Consider the following 20,553-nt stretch of genomic DNA (forward strand, 5'->3'; position numbering starts at 1 on the left):
TTTTTCTTTTGATTTTTTTGTTAATATATTTATTTTTCTTACCTTTCCCTTTCTTTAATTATTGTATTTCTTTTTTTCATTGTTTTTTTTTCCTTTTACTCTTTTTCAACTAACCCATTTTCTTTTCTTTTTTATCTTCTTTCACTTTCGCTTTCACTTTTCTTTCTTTATTTTTCTTTGTTTTTTTCCTTTTAATTTTTTCATCCAAACCCTATTTCTTTTCTTTTGTTCTTCTATGTCAGGGGTCCGGAACCTTTTTGACTCAAAGAGCCATAAAAGCAAAATATATCAATTTTATTTTGGGAAAGAGCCACACCATATATTATGAGACAAATTTACTAAATTGCTAAACCCGCGCCCCAGACAAAAGCTTAGTCTTCAGCACATTTATTTTTGATGATTTGACAAAAATTATGAAACGAGAATAATGCCAGAGCCCGTGTCCCAAAATCAACAATCATACCACTTTAAACTTGTCTCTTTCTTGCAATTACTCAAGATTGGTTAAACTCATTTTGACCCTTTTTTTCATACATATTGGTTTCAAAACCAGATGTAAGCAGTTATTTTGTAAAAACGTCACAACATTCTGCAAACAGGGAGCCTGATGTGCTTATCTATGGCGCAGACGGCGTAGGGCGAGAGATGGGAGAGAGTGCTTGCACTTTTTTGCATAGCTCCCACTCACCCAATCAAAAAACTTTAAGTTCTCTTCCGGTGTTTTGGCGTATTTACAGTTTGTTCTGTGGATTCATCATAAGGTATCTGAACACTGAAGACAGATAATATAGTGATGCTTTATATAACGGATTATTTAGCGTTGTACAGCCAGAACGAGTATTTTTTTTTTTTTTTGTGACACCTTAAATTGTAGTGAAAAACGTGCCCTATATATACTGCGAAGTACTGCTCCATTATTAGCTTTGGTTTGGCTCTGTGTGTATCTGAATAAGATTAGTAGCTTATGTTTTGGACGAGATGGAGAAAATTTGCATGCAATCAAATTTGTTTATGAGCCACAGGTACTCATAGAAAGAGCCATATATGGCTCGCGAGCCATAGGTTCCCGACCCCTGTTCTATGTCTTTGTTTTTATCTTTCTTTCTCTTTATTTTTCTCTCTTTAATTATTTTTTTCTTTTGTATTATTATTTATTTCCTTTCACTTTTCTCAACGAACACCTTTTTCTCCTCATGTTTCTCTTTATGTTTTTTTTGTTTATATATTTCTCTTTCTTTCCTTTTTCCTTCTTTAATTATTTTTTTTTCCTTCGTGAAAGATAGAAGAATAATGAGAAGAACAATTGTGCATTTCGGTCACTTTTAGTTTCAGTGTTAATTGCTATTCTCACTATCATTTTGAAGAACTTTTTCCGGTTGCATGACACAATACAGCAACATCTAGTAGTCAAATACCACACACTGTCCCTTCAAATTTTCATCTATCATGCTGCATGGCCTCCGTGCTGCAAGTTTTAGACTCTTGCTGTAAAAAAAATGAATGCATAATTCTCTCATCTATAAAAAAAATACTACTACACATTTATGATAACTAGTAAGTTAGGGGCAGCACGGCGGCGCAGTGGTTAGCGCGTGTGCAGGCACAGTTCTAAGGTCTTGGGAACCTCCTGTGTGGGTTCAAATCCAGCTACCGGACTTCCTGTGCGGAGTTTGTATGTTCTCCCCGTGCTTGCGTGGGTTTCCTCCGGGCACTCCGGTTTCCTCCCACATTCCAAAGACATGCATTTCAGGTGGATTGGCCAGTCCAAATTGTCCCTAGGTGTGGATGAGCGAGCGAGTTGTCTGTCCCTGTGTACCCTGCGGCTGGCAACCAGTTCAGGGTGTCCCCTGCCCACTGCCTGATGATTGCTGGGATGGGCTCCAGCACCCCCGCGACCCTACTGAGGATAAGCGGTGCAGCTGATGAGATGAGATGAGTAAGTTAACGATGAAAATTATGATTAAATATTAATATTTTTATAACTGTCCCTGTAACTTAAGGATAGTGGGATGTGTGTACACGTTCTAAGGGATGGGCAGGGCACCTGTATGATGCGGCAGGGGGTAAACCAGTTAAAGCTTTCGGGCCCTGCTGTTGATCAAAAGAGTGTGTTGTGTCACCCTGATCCGAGTGACACGGCCGCTTTATTATGTCCTGTTTCAACTGGAGGGGCGAAAGCATGACCAACTTAGGTGCCGAGGTGCCTAACTTGTTTTGGTGTTTGGGCATTTGGGTTGGCCATGGTCCAAAAATGTTTGTGTGTATTTTTGCTACTTTTTCCCCTTTTTTTTATTTGTCATTCTATGTGTTTGTCTTGCTGTCGTTCACCCCTCTTGAGGGATATGACCATGGTAGATAGATATAATTTTGATAGCAATGTGTGTTTTCATTTTGTTTTTAGCATGCATCCAACTTGGAACAAAAGCAGAACGAATCAGAAAACATGAAGGTTCATGGAGATGTGGTCAAATATGGAAGCGTCATCCAGGTACTTTTCTTTGGCCACGATCAGAAATAAACTTTTTGTACACTGGGAACCCGCCTTTATTGAGATACCAATACATCTTCCTTCTGTGTGGGGGATCTTTTTTCATGCATTAAATTGAGGGTCCCCAACCTTTTAAAAGCATCAAGCTACTTTTTTGTTACTGATTTGCGCAAAGGGCACCCAGTTTGATATTAGTTTCTTAAATCTTGTATTACTTACTGTTGTTAAGAAGAATAACAAAAGAAAAAAAGAAAGAACCGGATGAAAAGAGAACAAGAAAAAGTGAGAGGCCAGAAAGTGAGAGAAGAGAAAAAACGATAGATAACATGAGCAAAGGAGAGAAGGAAAAAAATGCAAAAGAGAAAGAAACGAGACAACAAGAGAGAGAGAGAGTGAGAGAGTGAAAAACAAAGGTAGATTAAAAAGATTGAAAGAGAAAGAGAGAATGTGAGATTGAGGAAGAGAGAAAGGAGAGACATTGTGAGAAAGAAAAGAAAGAAAGAAGAGAGATAGTTAAAGAGAGAAAAGATGAGATAGAGAGGTAGTGAAGTAAACATAATGAGAGAATGGTGGGAAGGGCGAGAGAGTTAAAAGTTAAAAAGAGAAATAAAGAATAGAGGGACAAAAAGAGAGGGAGAAAAAAAGAAAGAGCAAGTACTCAAGTTGCTTTGCGATTGGTGCCTGGCTTTGTCAACATCCAGTATATTTAAATACATATTTCAAACTTCAAAAACAAAGTTAGATAGTTGGTTAGAAAGGAGCCCAAAATTTAGCTTGATTACTCGCAAAAAAAGTACAATGTTAGGTATATAGCATGCAAACAAACTTAAAAAGCTAGCTTGATAGCTTGCTAAACAGCTAAATTCGTAGCTTGAAAGTTAGCTAGAAAGGTAAACAGGTATAAGACTAACAGGGAGCTAGATAGCTAGCGAAAAGAGTTAAAAAAGTCATCTAAATAGTCGGATAGAAAACTACAATTATAGATGGATAGCCAGCTATAAAGAAGCCATACTATTAGTATGCAAACATTTACGTAGCTAGCTAGATAGCATTAAAGAAATCTAATAGGGTAGCTTGAAAGAGACCCCTTATGAAGAGAAAAAACATTGGTCCACAATTTCCCTCGCCTGGACGTGGTCTACCGGGGCCCCCTTCCGGAGCCAGGCCTGGAGGTGGGGTCCGGCCAGGCACAGCCTGAAGGGACGACGTGGGTCCCTCTTCCCATGGGCTCACCACCTGTAGGAAGGGCCAAACGGGTCAGGTGTGTAGAGAGCTGGGTAGCGGCAAAGGGAGGGGTTCTTGGCGCGACGATCCCCGGCTACAGAAACTGGCTTTTGGGACATGGAATGTTACCTCTCTGGCAGGGAAGGAGCCTGAGTTGGTGTGTGAGGTTGAGAAGACTATGGCTGCTTCCCATTCTTCTCACTTTCACTCGCTATTTGCCCTAGTCACTCGGTTTTGCACGTTCACGTGAAAATGGGATGTGTCCCGATACTCTCAAGACCGAGGGAGAAGTGCCCCCAACCCATGACATAACCACTTCAGATCGAGGGAGGTCGGTACCTCACTTGAAGCGAAGTGACTACCCAGAAGGCTTTGGGAATTCTCAATATGAACAAACATGGCTGGAAAGGAACTGCACAAATGTAAGTAGTTTTCCACAACTACGCATGTATTTGCAACGAAATATATTGAGATATCTTAGTTAGACGTAAATGCAATAGAAAATCATATTTTCCCGTTAAAACATGAACATTGCAAAATCGCTACTTTAAACTGCAGATTTACCGAGGGAGCCGCAAACAACTCTTCACACTCCAAACCGTAGAGTTTCGATAACTGCAGAAAATCACGGTTCAGCCTATCCCTGTTTTTATCTTAAACGAGTCGTGCTTTTACATCTACATGGGCAGTCGCTAAAGCAGCATAGTCACAATAACGTTCTGGATATATGCGCTTGTTTACTGCACACAATTTCGGGTCTCGTGTTTTATTTACAATAGATTCTTTCATGTGAGATCAGAATGCATGAGTTTTCATCATGCATCATGAGTAATGTCTCCGAATTTCACGTGGAAATACAGATGAAACAAATTACTATCACATAGTCCACTGCCTTCTCTGTAAACACATATTAAGTAAACTACCTTCTCAAAATGTGGAGACAATTCTAAAGCATATGTGATGCTGGCCAATAGAAGGCTCTTCTAGCCATAAGAATAACATGTCAGGTTTGTGTATCTATTCACTATCAAATAATTATCCAGAACACATCCTATAATTTCCTGTTTCACATCAACTTGTTCAGCATCCTATACACAGTTGTTTTGTCCAAAACACCAGCATTAAGTAATTCTTGTTTTTTCCACCCAACCTAAAGGCCAATGTAGAACGTCCCGTGGAAGAGCTGCCCACCATCACAGCTACCACACCATCCACACCACCGGGCACGTCGTCTGCATCTTCCAATCCGGCGCCAAACCCCAAATCACCCAGAAAAAAAAGGAAGCACGATACACTCCTTGACATTTTGAAAGAGGAGTCTGCCAGAGTGAAGAAAAGGCACGAGGAAACTGAGGCCAAAACTGAGCGGTTCCTGATCCTTTTTGGGAAACTCGTGGACAAATTTCCAGAACAGTGACATCTCTGCAATGTTTCCCTTTGTTTTATATAAGGAAAATATTTTATTAAGAATTCAATGAATTTCCAGTTTGTGTTTTCCAGTTTTATGGAAGTATTGGTATATTTTCGTTACATTTTGTGACACATTATTTATTTACTATTATGTATTTCGGCCCAATGTGAGTTTATTTTTCTGAAAGTAAACTATTATTTAACCCAGAGTGATTTGTAGTTGTTTTCTGTCCAACAGTCACATAGTTCACACACAGTATCTTACATCATTATGAAATAAACCACCAAGGTGTTACTCAAAATAAAGACGTTTATTGAATAGTAATGCAGAAAAGCACCGGATGCAAATGTGGGTCTGACTTCCAGAGCCTGAAACATGGCTTTTGGGCAATTTAGTCCATATTAACTAAGGACAATTCTGTGTACGGTAGACCTGGGAACACTAAAGACCCGTGACACCACACGGTTCGACAGACCGTGGGCCAGCCAGTACACGTAGATCAGGACCTCCAGCCATGGTCCTGTTCCCTCTTCAGCAGCTCCTGCAGAGCCCATATGACCTTCTTGCTCAACCTTAAGTCCTGAATGAGTTCTGACTCCACATCGAACCATAAGCACAGGATGGGAACATTCCTGTCCAACCTGTCCATGCTTATGGGATGGCCACTCTGGAACACAACAGATAAGATAAACAATTTGGACATAAATGTGGGCATAGAAAAGAAAAAGACAGCTTTTACTGTGAGGTATGCATCATTTAAAAATGTAGAAATTATCTTTTTTTATATCTAATGACAACTGTTTTGAATTAAATTCCTTATGAACTAATGTGTTTGGGTCCTACAGGGAAGTTTGGTGATGATCATGTCAGCTTAAGGGTCAGGTGGACTGTTCTTGTGTTTGTTTACTTTTCATCGTGTCACACATTAAAGACCCCTACTATTTGTCATAAAATGGCATTAAGATACTAATAAGTAGGTTGTCATTTATGTCTACACAAACATAGGGTATTATGTGAACTTGCGTTGTACGTTAACCCTTACTGTATTTGACCGAACGGGTAACTTTTCTTAATGAGTGGACGTACCTTGTAAAGATGAATCAGTGCTACATAGCGCAGAAGCAGTATTCAATGTCTCCTCCGTTGATTGGAGACACGGAAAAGGTGATGAGCTTCCAGCCAATCGGTAATAACACAGCTGTAGCGGGCATTTTTAACGTTGCACGGACTCTCCTACTGCCACACCACAGGTTGAGGCTCAAGTTGTTTACATGTGACGTAGGCCGATACGTCACTGAGGTCTACAGCCAATTCGTATTACGGCCATCTACTGGACTGGGGTGGAACCTTGCAAGTCCCGTCCAATTTCTTAGGGGACAATCTTCACTTTGCACTCCACTCACCGAGGGGACTTCCCTATGGAGGGACCTCACTGGAGGGTTCTCAGGGCCAAGTGAGAGGAATGGGATTGGGCCTGTATCTAGTCAGACTCATCTCCACGCACTGCTTGGGCTCTGGTACCAGTCCTCTCGAGAGGGTTTGGGCTCTCTTCCACTCTGGAGTTGCCCGTGGTGAGAGATGCAGAGCCGGTGTGGGCAAATTAGTTGCTCCACGGCTCAGCGCCTGTCTGTTGGGGTTCACCCCAGTAGACGAGAGGGTAGCCTGCCTCCGCCTTCGGGTGGGGGAACGGGTCCTGAATGTTGTTCGTGCTTATGCACTCTGAGTTGGGCTCTTGTATCTCTCGGGTTGAAGTCACCGAGGTGGTCAAAATGCTCCTCGGTGGCAGGGCCCCGGGGGTCGATGAGATCCGCCCGTTCATTAAGGCTCTGGATGTTGTGGGCGTGTCACACTTCTGAGCCTCCCTGGAAAGGTCTATTCAGGGATACTGGATAGGAGGGTCTGCCTGGAGGTCGAATCTCTGATTCAGGAGGAACAGTGTGGTTTTCGTCCTGGCCGTGGAACACTGGACCAGCTCTACACACTGTGCAGGATCCTTGAGGGTGCATGGGAGTTTGCCTGTCCGGTCTACATGTGTTTTGTGGACTTGGAGAAGGCATTCGACCGTGTTCCTCGGGAGGTCCTGTGGAGGGTGCTTCGGGAGTATGGGGTACCGCAAAGGGCATGTGCGGTAACAGAGTCTGGTCGGCATTGCCGGCAGTAGGTCGGATATGTTCCCGGGGAGAGTTGGACTCTGCCAGGGCTGCCCTTTGTCAGCGATTCTGTTCATAACTTTTATGGACAGAATTTCTAGGTGCAGCCTTGGTGGGGATGGAGTCCGGTTTGGGGGCCACAGCATTTCGTCACTGCTTTGTGCAGATGACGTGGTGCTGTTGGCTTCCTCAGGCCGTGATATTCAGCTCTCGCTGGAGCGATTCGCAGCCGAGTTCAAAGGGGCCGGGATGAGGATCAGCACTTCTTAGTCCGATACCATGGTACTCAGCCAGAAATGGGTGGCATGCTCCCTCCGGATTGGGGATAAGATCTTGCCCCAAGTAGAGGAGTTCAAGTATTTTGGGGTCTTGTTCACGAGTGAGGGTAGGAGAGAACGGGAGATGACGGGTCGGTGCAGCGTCTGCCATCATTCGGACCCTGTACCGGTGTGTCGTGGTGAAGAGGGAGCTGAGCCGAAAGGCAAAGCTCTCAATCTACCGGTCGATCTACATTCCTTCCCTCACCTATGGTCATGAACCTTGAGTTATGACCGAAAGAACACGATCCCGGATACAAGTGGTTAAAATGAGTTTCCTCCGCAGGGTGTCTGGGTTCTCCCTTAGAGATAAGGTAAGAAGCTCTGTCATCCGAGAGGGACTCGGTATAGAGCCACTGCTGGATGCTTGAAAGATAAAAATGTAAAAAAAAAACCTACAACTAAAAGGGAACTAGATAGCTAGCTAAAAGAGTAAAAAGCCATCTAAATAGTCATATAGAAAGCTAAAAACAAAGCCAGATAGCTAGATAGAAAGGAGGCCCGAATTTAGCTTAATAACTCACAAATAAAAAGGGATATGTTAGCAAGATAGCATGTGATTTTTTTTTTGTAAAAAGCTGGCTAGATAACTTGCTAAATAGCTAAAAAGGTAGCTTGATGGTTAGCTAAAAAGGTAAACGAGTAAAAAAAAACAGTGAGCTGGATAGAAAAAGTACAATTACATCTAAATAGTCAGATAAAAAGCTAAAAACAAAGCTAGCTAGCTAGCTAGAAAGGAGGCCAAAATTTAGCTTGATAATTAGCAATTAGGTAAAATGGTAGCTGGATAGCATGCAAAAAAAGAGAAGAATCTAGCTAGATTTCTTGATAAATATCCAAAGAGGTAGCTTGGTAGTTAGCTAGAAAAATAAACAAGTTGAAAACTAACCATGAGCTAGACAGCTAGCTAAAAGAGTAATAAGCCATCTAAATAGTCATATAGAAAGCTAAAAACAAAGCCAGATAGCTAGATAGAAAGGAGGCCAAAATTTAGCTTGTTGACTTTCAAGTAAAGTATAATATTAGCCAGAAAACTAGCTAATAGTTAGCTAGAAATGTAAACCAACTTGAGTGCCGAGGTGCTTAACTTGTTTGGGCATTTGGGTTGGCCATGGTCCACAAAATTTTGTGTGTGTTTTTTCCTTTTCTTTCCCTTTTATATTTTCTTTGTTTTTGTATGTGTTTGTCTGGCTCTCGGTCACCCCTCTTGAGGGATACGACCAGGATAGATAGATAGATAAATAAATAGATTCCAAAAAAAGTAAAAAAGCTAGCTAGATAGTTTGCTAAATAGCTAAAAAGGTAGCTTGATAGTTACCTGGAAATGTAAACAGGTAAAAAACTAACAGGGAGCTAGATAGCTAGCTTAAAGAGTAAAAACCCACCTAAATAGTCAGATAGAAAGTTAAAAACATAGCCAATTAGCTAGATAGAAAGGAGGCCAAAATTTTGCTTGTTGGCTAGCAAATAAAGTATAGAAATAGCTTGCTAAATTGCTAAAAAAGTAGCTTTATAGTTCGCTAGAAAGGTAAACAGGTAAAAAAAAACTAATATGGACTTAGATAGCTAGCTAAAAGAGTAAAAATCTATCTAAATGGTTAGATAGAAAGTTAAAAATAAAGCTAGATGGATATTAGTGAAGAGGCCAAAATTAAGCTTTTTAACTGGCAAAAAAATGTAAAATATTAGATAGTTAACATGCAAAACATGTAAATAGCTAGCTAAATAGCAAAAAAAAAATACCTTGATAATTAGCTAGAAAGGTGAACGGGTAAAAAAAACGAATAGGGATCTAGATAGCAAGCTAAAAGACAAAAAGACAAATAGTCCGACAGAAAGTTACAGCCATAGCTAGATAACTGGCTAGAAAGAAGCCCAAAATTTAGCTGGATAACTAACAAAAAAAGTAAATTGTTGGCTAGATAGCATGCAAAATAATAATAAAAAGCCAATATAATAATAATAATAATAAATACCCTTTCAAACAGCTAAAAAGGTAGCTTACTAGTTACCTGTAAATGTAAACGGGTAAAAAAGCCAACTGTCACAGACAGGGGACGGAGACGGACCCATCACGTTCATTTTACTTAGTTTTTTCAAGAAGGAGAACAGGACTTGCATCCACGATCCGATGATCGTCGGTCACGGATGGCAGATAGCAGGAACGCAGAAGTGGCACTTCCGTGTCGAGCGAAGAAACAGGTCGATGGCCGGGGCGGAGGAGCAAAAACATAAACGGGTCCAGAAAAAAGTTCGGCAACAGGTAGATAGATAGATAGAAGGGAAATTCACATTTCCAGCAACATCCCTGAGCTGAGAACAATACAATAATAAAGCAAAAAGAATACAATATACAAATACCCAGTGTGACGTGCAAATGCCCACTGTAGCGTGTTATATAGAATAACTAAATAGTGCTACACAGAATACATATTGCAGTAAGATTCAGTAATATGCAATGTAGGTGGTGTGGTTTACTGTGGGCTTTTACTCTGCCGGGTAGAGTTAAAGAGCCTCATGGCATGAGGAAGAAAAGATCTCTTCAGTCTGTCCGTAGTACAAGACAGTGACAGCAGTCGCTGAAACTGCTCTTCTGTCTGGAGATAATGCTGTGTAGTGGATGCGATGGATTGTCCATGATTGACCGCAGCTTTTTCAGTGCCCGTCTCTCAGCTACTGTTGTTAGGCTGTCCAGCTCTTTGCCCACAACAGAGCTCGCTTTCCTAGCCAGTTTATTGAGACGAGAGGCATCCTTCTTCTTGACGCTGCCTCCCCAACACGCTGCCGCATAGAAGAGGGCGCCTGCCACTACTGTCTCATAGAATATTTTCAGGAGCTTTTTGCAGCTTTTGAAGGAGGCCAGCCTTCTGAGGAAGTAAAGTCGGCTTTGCCCTTTCCTACATAGAGCTTCTGTGTTGGCAGTCCAGTCCAGTTTGTTGTCCAGCTGCACACCCAGGTATTTGTAGGTCTGGACAAATTCTACACATTCTCCTTTGATGGTTACAGGAACCGGTGAGTTCTGGTTCTCCTGAAGTCCACCACCATCTCTCTGGTCTTGGTGGTGTTTAGGTGCAGGTGGTTTGCGTCGCTCCATCGGACAAAGTCCTGAATCAATTTCCTGTACTCTTCCTCCTGCCCATTTCTGATACATCCCACGATCGCAGCGTCGTCGGCAAACTTTTGCACATGGCAGGACTCAGAGTTGTACTTAAAGTCCGATGTATATAGAGTGAATAGGAACGGAGAGAGCACGGTCCCCTGCGGAGATCCTGTGCTGCTAACCACAGTGTCCGATGTACAGCCCCCCTGTTTCACATACTGGGGTCTGCCTGTCAGGTAGTCAGTAATCCATTCTAAAAGGTGTGAGCTAACTCCCATCTCTGTCAGTTTCCTACTCAGTAGCAGAGGCTGTATGGTATTGAAGGCACTGGAGAAGTCCAAAAATGTAATCCTCACAGCCCCCTTCGCCCTATCCAGGTGAGAGAGGGATCGGTGTAACATGTATACTATAGCATCCTCCACTCCCACCTTCTCCTGGTAAGCAAATTGCAGTGGGTCGATGGCGTGACGGACCTGTAGCCTCAGGTGGTGCAGCAGCAGCCGCTCCATGGTCTTCATCACATGTGATGTCAGGGCGACCGGCCTGAAGTTGTTGAGTTCCTCAGGTCTTGATTTCTTTGGGACTGGGATGATGCAGGATGTTTTCCACAGCTGAGGGACCCTCCCCTGTTCAAGGCTCAGGTTGAAGATGCGCTGTAGAGGGTCTCCCAGCTCAGACGCACAGGCTTTCAGCAGTCTGGGGGATACTCCATCCGGACCAGCTGCCTTGCTGGTTTGCAGCCTTCTCAGCTCTCCACACACCTGGGCTGCAGTTATTTTTAGTGGGGGGATGTCTTCCATGCTAGTGTCCAGAGGGGGAGGGGGAAGGACAGCTGCAGCACTCAGGGGTGAGGATGAGGCGGAGTGGTCAAACCTGTTGAAAAAGTTGTTCAACTGGTTGACTCGCCCCACATCTATATTCACAGGAAACCGAGCAGGATAGAGTCAGGAGTCACAAAAGTTTGCCGAGCGTGTAGCATAGGTTCACAAAACGATCCGACGAGTGTTGTCAGGAAGGCGGGGGTTTAAAAAAGAGGAATCAGCGTCCGCGGTTGTTAGTGCCAACAGAGCAGATTCAGGTGCCCCGCATCAGTAATCATGACACTAACTGGTAGCTAGATAGCTAGCTTAAAGAGTAAAAAGCCGTCTAAATTGCTAGCAAGAAGGCCTAAATTCAACCTTATAACTAGCAAAAAAAGCAAAATGTTCGCAAGATAGCATGCTAAATAGCTAAAAAGGTAGAAAAAATAGTTAGCTACAAAGCTAAAAGGATAGATAGATAGCTTGCTAAACATGCATAATTTTGGTTCATTTTCTTTTTAAACCAATGAATTTGAAAAATGAATGTATAAATATGTCTAAAACACGGATAGATTCTCATTCTATTCACTTAATTACCGTATTTTCCGCACTATAAGGCGCACCGTGTTATAAGGCGCACCTTCAATGAATGATATATTTTCAAACTTTTTCCATACATAAGGCGCACCGCATTATAAGGCGCTATAAGTGCATGCTGGTTTAAGATCAGGTAATTGTGCAATTTTGTAATTGTAATCCTGTGCAGTCCTTGGAGACATTTTTGTGATTAAGGGCTATATAAATAAATTTGACTTGACTTGGCCACAGTAGAGGCTGTAGTTACGTTATGCAACCATTAGATGGTGCCGCGCTAAAGGGAATGTCAACAAAACAGTCAGATAGGTCAGTCAAACTTTATTAATAGATAACAAACACGCTTTCAACAACTCCATTCACTCCCAAAATGAATAAACAGCAGTTTTATTATTTTCTCTGAGGTAAAGCATTTTAGTGACATGTCTTTAACATCTTTGAACAACAGCAAGGCATAACATTTAACTTTTCCTCCATTTAGTCAACACGCAAAAAACCGTCTGATACTGTTATGGTAAATTAAACGTTAGTGCAATCGCAATATAATGACACTCGTAATGTGCAAAAACAATAACAAGTGCAAAACAATAACAAAAAAGCAATAAAATAATAACTGTAAAATGTAAAATGTAAACAGCTCATCCTCATGCTTCCTCCACTTCCGCACCATCGATTCATTAATGTTAAACTCTCTTGCTGCTGCTCTATTTCCGTGTTCTACTGCGTGACTGATCGCCTTGAGTTTAAACTCTGCGTTATAAGCGTGTCTCTTAATAGGAGCCATTTCAGGGTCTTTATACAAACACACAAATAAAAGAGAATAGTTGTTTAATATTTCCCAGTATGCACAGCGCACTTCTTCTACGCGAAAAATGGAGTCGGTGGCTGCTTCTCTTAGTTGCGAGACCTTGCAATTCAATATTGATCCATATATAAGGTGCACCGGATTATAAGGCGCATAGTCAGCTTTTTAAAAAAAAAATCTGATTTTATGTGCGCCTTATAGTGCGGAAAATACGGTAATTGCTTTACTATAATGATTAATACTTGAATAGATTTTTTTTGTCCATCAAGCCCATGAACTGGAATTTATTTATTTGAATTTCTGAAATAAAACTTATCGTGTTGTGTTACAGTATTACTATATTGTTACTATGTTATCACCAGGTTAATTTTTAAAATTAGGGTTAAATAGACTCAGTAAACCAATAGCAAAATAATTTTACTAGAAAATCACTATGATCCAGCACCAGTGAGCTTTTTTCTGGAACAGTCCCACGGGCACCTTAACTGTTTTAAGGGAAGACCCTGGTGCTCAAATGGAAACCCCTGTTTTAAAGATTGAAGCATAATTGGGCACAAATTGTGGTGATTGGACACCTGTTCCCAGTTCACACCACGGTTGGGGCTCTCTGGTGGTAGAAGGAAGTATGAGACACTAAACTAGGGTTCTCAAACTCAATTGAGTTTGGACCCTCTGGAGTTAGGGCCTGCTTGAGGTTGGGTCAAATGGGATTATCCACAAAACAAAAAAACACCTTTTGCATAAAAACATGTTACTGTCCTTGAATATTATTTTAAAAATGTGTTACACATAGTGAGGTCTTAAAAAAATGTAAAATTAAGAATGAAAAATAGTATCCAACCGGTAATAAATGAATCATTATTTTGTGTAGGCTGCACTTACCGTAAGGTGACAGTGTGTATTATTTTAGCACTAGCTGTCGCTGTATTGTGCCATGAAACCGAAAACAAGTGCTTAAAAGCACAAAGCAGAATACAAATTACGGAAAGTCAAAGTGACCAAAATGCAACATTAATCTTCTCTGCCGTTAGGCAAAAAGAAAAATGAAAGGACAGCACCATGAAAAAAAGCTGGCAAAAACTGCAATTAATGCTCAGTGTCTACCTGGTGCCAACTGTTCCCACATGCCAGTTTAGACGACAACCACTGCGGCAACACAAAACTAGGACTTTATTACCACTGTGGGGTAATCTGGCACTACTCTGCACAGTCTGTTTGCCCTGGCACTGCCATTTGCAATTGCAGGGCTCTCATTTTATGTGATGTAACCGTTGATCTGTTGATGTTTTGCAACCAAAGGTCTCAACGCCAATTAGTAATTAGATATAGCAACGCATTTCTTCCAAACTGAGTTAGTATCTATAGTAAAAGTATTTGAGTCAGTTGAATAGAGAAGAAAAGACGGGTAGTTAGTTGTTTAAGGTGAGTGTAATAAATTAAATCTAATTCTCACAACCTGAGACATCTGGTCAAGTAGACATAGTTTACTGTACTTCAAGTAATTTGTTTACAACAAAAGTCAAATATAAAACAATATGAAATGAGTTTTACTCAATAGAATAAGTCACTATATTGATTTAGACATTTGCTCAAGTAGACATATGTAACTGTACTTCAAGTATTTTCACACAAAAAAAGTTAACAGTTCAACAATATCAAGTGTGTTAAACACTGCATTGTAAAATAAATCAATATCAATCCCTTTCTCTACATCTCTCATTCCCTCCCTGTCTCCCTCTGTCTCTAACTCTCTCTCTCTCTCTCTCTCTCTCTCTCTCTCTCTTTCTCTTCCTCTTTCTCTTTCTCTTTCTCTTTCTCTCTCTCTGTCTATGATAGCTGACAAAACTTCTCTCTGTGAGAAGAGGGAATGAGTTTTGGAACATTTAGCTTTTAAAGACGTAGGAACCACTAAGAAAGAAACCTACACTAGTTTCCCCAAATGAGACGTTAAGCATTGTAAATTTAATAGCGCTCTTACTCGAGATATTACGGTAGGAGGTTCTCCATTAAACGACATAATACAATGTATATACATTAAAGCAACAAAAACAATCATTAGAGCCGTTTGAATGCCGAAAGAGCCAGCTACTTATCATGAGCTGAGCTGAATGAGCAGCTTCTCCAAAAAATTCGGAAACTTGCCTGGCAACATTGATGTATTTACTTAAGTACGAATGGTCACTTAACTATGTTGTTTAATCATGATAATTAAAGTAAACCACACTTGTCTCTATGTTTCAATGTTTTAGTGATAAAAAAATAATACAAGAATAATATTTTTTTTAAAAACTCATACAACTTTTCTTAGCCCTCAAATTTCATTTTAATTGTGTATAAACACAATAAAACCATTCATTCAACTGCAATTATGTGTTGTGTGCAGTGTTGGGATTAACGTAATTTTAAACAATGCCTTTGGGTAACAACACTTTTTTTTTTTCAATAACGGGATAATCTAACTCATTATTTTTTCCGCTGTTACAACGGCGTTATTGTTACTGATGGTCAAAAGCGGTGCATTACTTTGTATAAAGCGTTTTTTGCTCTCCACCGAGTTATTTACAGTGCATCCGGAAAGTATTCACAGCGCTTCACTTTTTCCACATTTTGTTATGTTACAGCCTCATTCCAAATTGTATTAATTTGATCTCTCATCTCAAAATTCTACACAAAATACTCCATTATGACAATGTGAAAAAGTTTTTTTTTTTAACTTTTTTTGAATTTATTAAAAATAGAAAACTAAGAAATGACATAAGTATTCACAGCCTTTGCCATGAAGCTCAAAATTGAGTTTAGGTGCATCTTTTTTCCACTGATCATCCTTGAGATCTTTCTACAGCTTAATTGGAGTCCACATGCAGTAAATTCAGTTGATTTGGAAAGGCACACACCTGTCTATATAAGGTCCCACAGTTGAGTGTGCAAGTCAGAGCACAAACACCAAGCATGAAGTCAAAATAACTGTCTGTAGATCTGCGAGACAGGATTGTCTTGAGGCACAAATCTGGGGAAGGATACAGAAGAATTGCTGCTGCTTTGAAGGTCCCAATGAGCACATTGGCCTCCATTATTCATAAATGGAAGACATTTGGAACCACCAGGACTCTTCCTAGAGCTGGCCGGCCTTCTAAACCGAGCGATCGGGGAAGAAGGGCCTTAGTCAGGGGGGTGACCAAGAACCCGATGGTCACTCTGTCAGAGCTCCAGCGTTCCTCTGTGGAGAAAGGAGAGCCTTCCAGAAGGACAACCATCTCTGCAGCAATCCTTCAATCAGGCCTGTATGGTAGAGTGGCCAGACGAAAGCCACTCCTTAGTAAAAGGAACATGGAAGCCGGTCTGGAATTTGCCAAAAAGCACCTCAATGACTCTCAGACCATGAGAAACAAAATTCTCTGGTCTGATGAGACAAAGATTGAACTCTTTGGTGTGAATGTCAGGCGCCATGTTTGGAGAAAACCAGGCACCGCTCATCACCAGGCCAATACCATCCCTACAGTGAAGCATGGTGGTGGCAGCATCATGCTGTGGGGATGTTTTTCAGCAGCAGGAACTGGCAAACTAGTCAGGATAGAAGGAAAAATGAATGCAGCAATATATAGAGATATCCTGGATGAAAACCTGCTCCAGAGCGCTCTTGACCTCAGGCTGGGGTGAAGGTTCATTTTTCAGCAGGACAACGACCCAAAGCACACAGCCAAGATCTCAAAAGATTGGCTTCAGAACCACTCCGTGAATGTCCTGGAGTGGCCCAGCCAGAGTCCAGACTTGAATCCAATCGAACATCTCTGGAGAGATCTTAAAATGGCTGTGCACAAACGTCTCCCATCCAACCTGATTGAGCTTGAGACTTATTGCAAAGAAGAATGGGCAAAACTGCCTAAAGATAGGTGTGCTAAACTTGTGGGATCATATTCAAAAAGACTTGAGGCTGTATTTGCTGCCAAAGGTGGATCAACAAAGTATTAAGCAAAGGCTGTGAATACTTAAGTAAATGTGATTTCTTAGTTTTCTGTTTTTAATAAATTCAAAAAAAGTAAAAAAAAAAACCTTTTTCACATTGTCATAATGGAGTATGTTGTGTAGAATTTTGAGATAAGAGATTAAATTAATACAATTTGGAATGAGGCTGGAAAAAGTGAAGCGCTGTGAATACTTTGCGGATGCACTGCACGTCGCGTCTCTTCGGACCATGTCACCATTCAAAACAGCGACTACCATATAGTTAGATAGCGTTTACAAATAAAGTACCGTATTTTCCGCACTATAGGACGCACCGGGTTATAGGGCGCACCGGGTTATAGGGCGCACCCCCAAAAAATAGTTTTTGGTCCTATATCTTCCATAGATAAGGCGCACCGGATTATAAGGCGCTACAATGGGAACGTCGACAAAACAGTCAGATGATTCAGTCCAAATGATTACCCCCTTAACATTCCCAAAGCTTGCAAAGAAGCAAATACGTGTCGTAGACATGTGCGGATGCGGTGTCCGTAGGATGTCACTCAAATGCATCATTTCAAATATCATTCGGAAGGTTAAAGTCTTGGGATTCAAGAAATGCCAAACATTTCTAAGTTTCTATTTTCTTTTTCGCTCGCAACTTTACTGTGCATATGACAATAAACACTTGGAATTGAGTTTAATTCACTCAACTCATCACAGCAACATCAAAATCGTTCTAAAACAAGATACCGGGAAAATATAAAGCCGCATAGCTCACCTAAGTTCTCACGTTCAATAATGATACGCAATCATGGTCTTCTTACAACCGTGAGTGAAGTAAATCCAGGAGAGTAAATTATTTACAAATACAGACTAATGAAATATGTTTCTTTATGGTGTACTTTAGCAAGCTTGCTAAGCTTGCTACGCCATTGCTAAACTCGGCCAATTGCAGGGTTTGTTTTGGCCATCTAGCCAATCCGAGGCTCCGAATAACTTCAGCCAATAGCGATCGATTTAACGGATGATTGACACATCTTTTCCGGCCAATTGCAGGGTTTGTTTTGGCCCTCTAGCCAATCCGAGGCTCTGAATAACTTCAGCCAATAGCGATCGATTCAACGGATGATTGATACATCTTTTTCGGCCAATTGCAGGGTTTGTTTTGGCGCTCTAGCCAATCCGAGGCTCCGAATAACTTCAGCCAATAGTGATCGATTCAAATGATGATTGACACATTGGTTAGCCAATGAAACGTCGGTAAATAAATCCCAGCATACACCGCGGACTACTTGGCGTTCGGGGGAAAATCTAGTCGGCGGCGGCAAGTTAGTTGCAAGACTTTGCGAATTAATTTTGTTCCATAAATAAGGCGCACTGTATTATAAGGCGCATGGTCAGCTTTTGAAAAAAATTAAGACTTTTAGGTGCGCCTTATAGTGCGGAAAATACGGTATTTACTATTGCGGTGAAAAAAAGGCTAATGAGACAGCACTCTGACCTGTGTCGTTCGCGAACAAAACGTGTCTTGTAAGTGAACGAAGGGAGCCGGCTCGCCACCAATCAACTGCTGGTTCCCTACGAGACGCCATTTTTCTCTTATGATACTACTACTACGACTACGACTACGATTACTACGATTACTATTACTACTACTACTACTACTACTATTACTATTACTACTACTACTTCTACTAAAAATAATAATAATAAAAATAATAAGGGCAGCACGGCAGCTCAACGGTTAGCGCATGTGCAGCACAGTTCTGAGGTCATGAGATCGAACCTTCCTGTGTGGAGTTTGCATGTTCTCTCCGTGCCTGCATGGGTTTCCTCCCACATTCCAAAAACATTCATGTCAGGGTCATTGGTCAGTCCAAATTGTCTCTAGGTGTGAATGAGCAGAGAATTGTCTGTCTCTGTGCCCTGCGACTGGCTGGAGACAGGTTCAGGGTGTCCCCTGCCCAAAAATAGCTGGGATGGGATCCAGCACCCCGGGACCCTACTGAGGATAAGCGGTGCAGATGATGGATGGATGGATAAAAATAATAATGATAGTAATAATAATACCGGTTCAAGTGAACCCTGGTGCGGCTGGCTGTTGCTACGCTACGGATGCTTTGATAGCTCGAGTGCTTCTTTTTTGCCTCCTTGAACTGTGTTTTTGCCGGTTGAGGCGTTTGAGTTTTTATCTTTCAATCCATCCGCTCGTGTGTTTTGTCTCTGTGTCCCCACTTCCCAAGGCTAGTTTACCTGCTGGTAGGTGGCATGTGGCTTCAGTCATAATGATGTACGACATAGCGGTGGAGCCGTTCTGGTATTCGGCTTCCGGGCTCCTCCAGATCCGCTGGCATCTGTTGGGCTGCTACCGATACTTCATGACCACCCTGACATCACTTTTTTCCCTCCGCCGAAAATACATCCATCGTAGATCCTGCAGGATCCTCAATCACCATCACTCTAGTCCACTACTTGCTCTCTGTGCAGAAACGCCACTTGGGTTGCAGAAAGCAGCGTATTACCTAGCCTCGCTAGGTCAGCTAATCCCAACGCTCCACATAAAATCGTCAACTCCACTCTTTGTTCAGTGTACTCTAAATCCGCTCTCAAAAACCAGAGCCGTCCTCTTCAACATTTCTTCACTGACCGTAAGCTTGACTTTCTCTGTCCAACTGAATTGTGGCAACAGCCAAATGACTTTACATCTGAATAAATCCACACCATCTGAATTTCCATACATCTGCCGTCCCTGTGGAGACTCTCGCAGCGGCAGTCTCACAATAATTCACAGAGATTTAAAATGTTATCCTGGTGCCAGGATCTTCATTTTGCCCCTACGGATGTACTGTATTCAAGCTTCCTGGATCCTCCCCCACTTTCATCCCCACCATTTATCGACCCCCCAATCACCATACTGACTTTTTTAACTGACCTCATTTCATTCAGAAATCTTAAGGACATCAATGTTAACACTTTCTATTACAAAACACTGTTACAATCCCAGATTTTTCCACCAACCAAACCAACTCACAGTACTTTATAATAACGTTTAAACTGATATCCTCAAAACACTGGCCTCACGGAAATCCTGTTCTGTTTCCTTTTCACCATCTGCCCCCTGCTTTTTAGTCATTGAAAACTAAAGTACGCCAACCAGAACTCCTATACAAAACAACTGGACGCACAATAAACAAAAACTTGTACTATACATTCATTACTATGAAGACTCCATTGCACACAGTCAATCCCCTATTTTTCTGAACTCATCTCATTCCAAAAAAGCCACACCAGGTCACTTATAACTTTTGTTAACAAGATCCTCCAGTATTTCAGGAACGTGATCGAGAAGGGACGCAGGGACTCTTTTCACTTGTTTAACCCACACCCCACTCCAATGGTTCCATTCATACCTCACAGAGGCCGCACTCAATTGACACAATTTACGTCATTCTCCTCTGATCCCTCTCCAGTCACCACAGGTGTGCCCCAGGGCTCTGACCAGGGGCCCTTCCTCCTCTTTAAAAACTACCCCCTCCCCCATATCCTCCGTAAATACAAAATTTCCTTCCACTGCTTCTTGGATAAAACCCAACTCTATCTTTCCAGCAAACCCAACTCCACCCTATCTCACCTCCTACTTATCAGTTTTATATTAACACACTGAAAAACACGGGAAATAGAATTAAAATCCGTCATTTAACTCGGAGGAGAGACGAATT

General features: G+C 41.5%; 1 protein-coding gene across 1 annotated transcript in view; it reads left to right on the forward strand.

The window, feature by feature from the left end:
- itpr3 (inositol 1,4,5-trisphosphate receptor, type 3) overlaps positions 1–20,553 on the forward strand; it is a 307,422-nt gene that overhangs the window by 32,821 nt on the left and 254,048 nt on the right. The window contains exon 4 of the mRNA XM_088320630.1: positions 2,402–2,488. Within this exon, the coding sequence (XP_088176756.1) occupies positions 2,402–2,488 (87 nt within the window). The remainder of the gene's footprint in view (positions 1–2,401; positions 2,489–20,553) is intronic.

The sequence above is a fragment of the Urocampus carinirostris genome, chromosome 17, assembly GCF_059441175.1.
Source record: "Urocampus carinirostris isolate Australia breed hairy pipefish chromosome 17, RoL_Ucar_1.0, whole genome shotgun sequence".
Classification (NCBI taxonomy): domain Eukaryota; kingdom Metazoa; phylum Chordata; class Actinopteri; order Syngnathiformes; family Syngnathidae; genus Urocampus; species Urocampus carinirostris.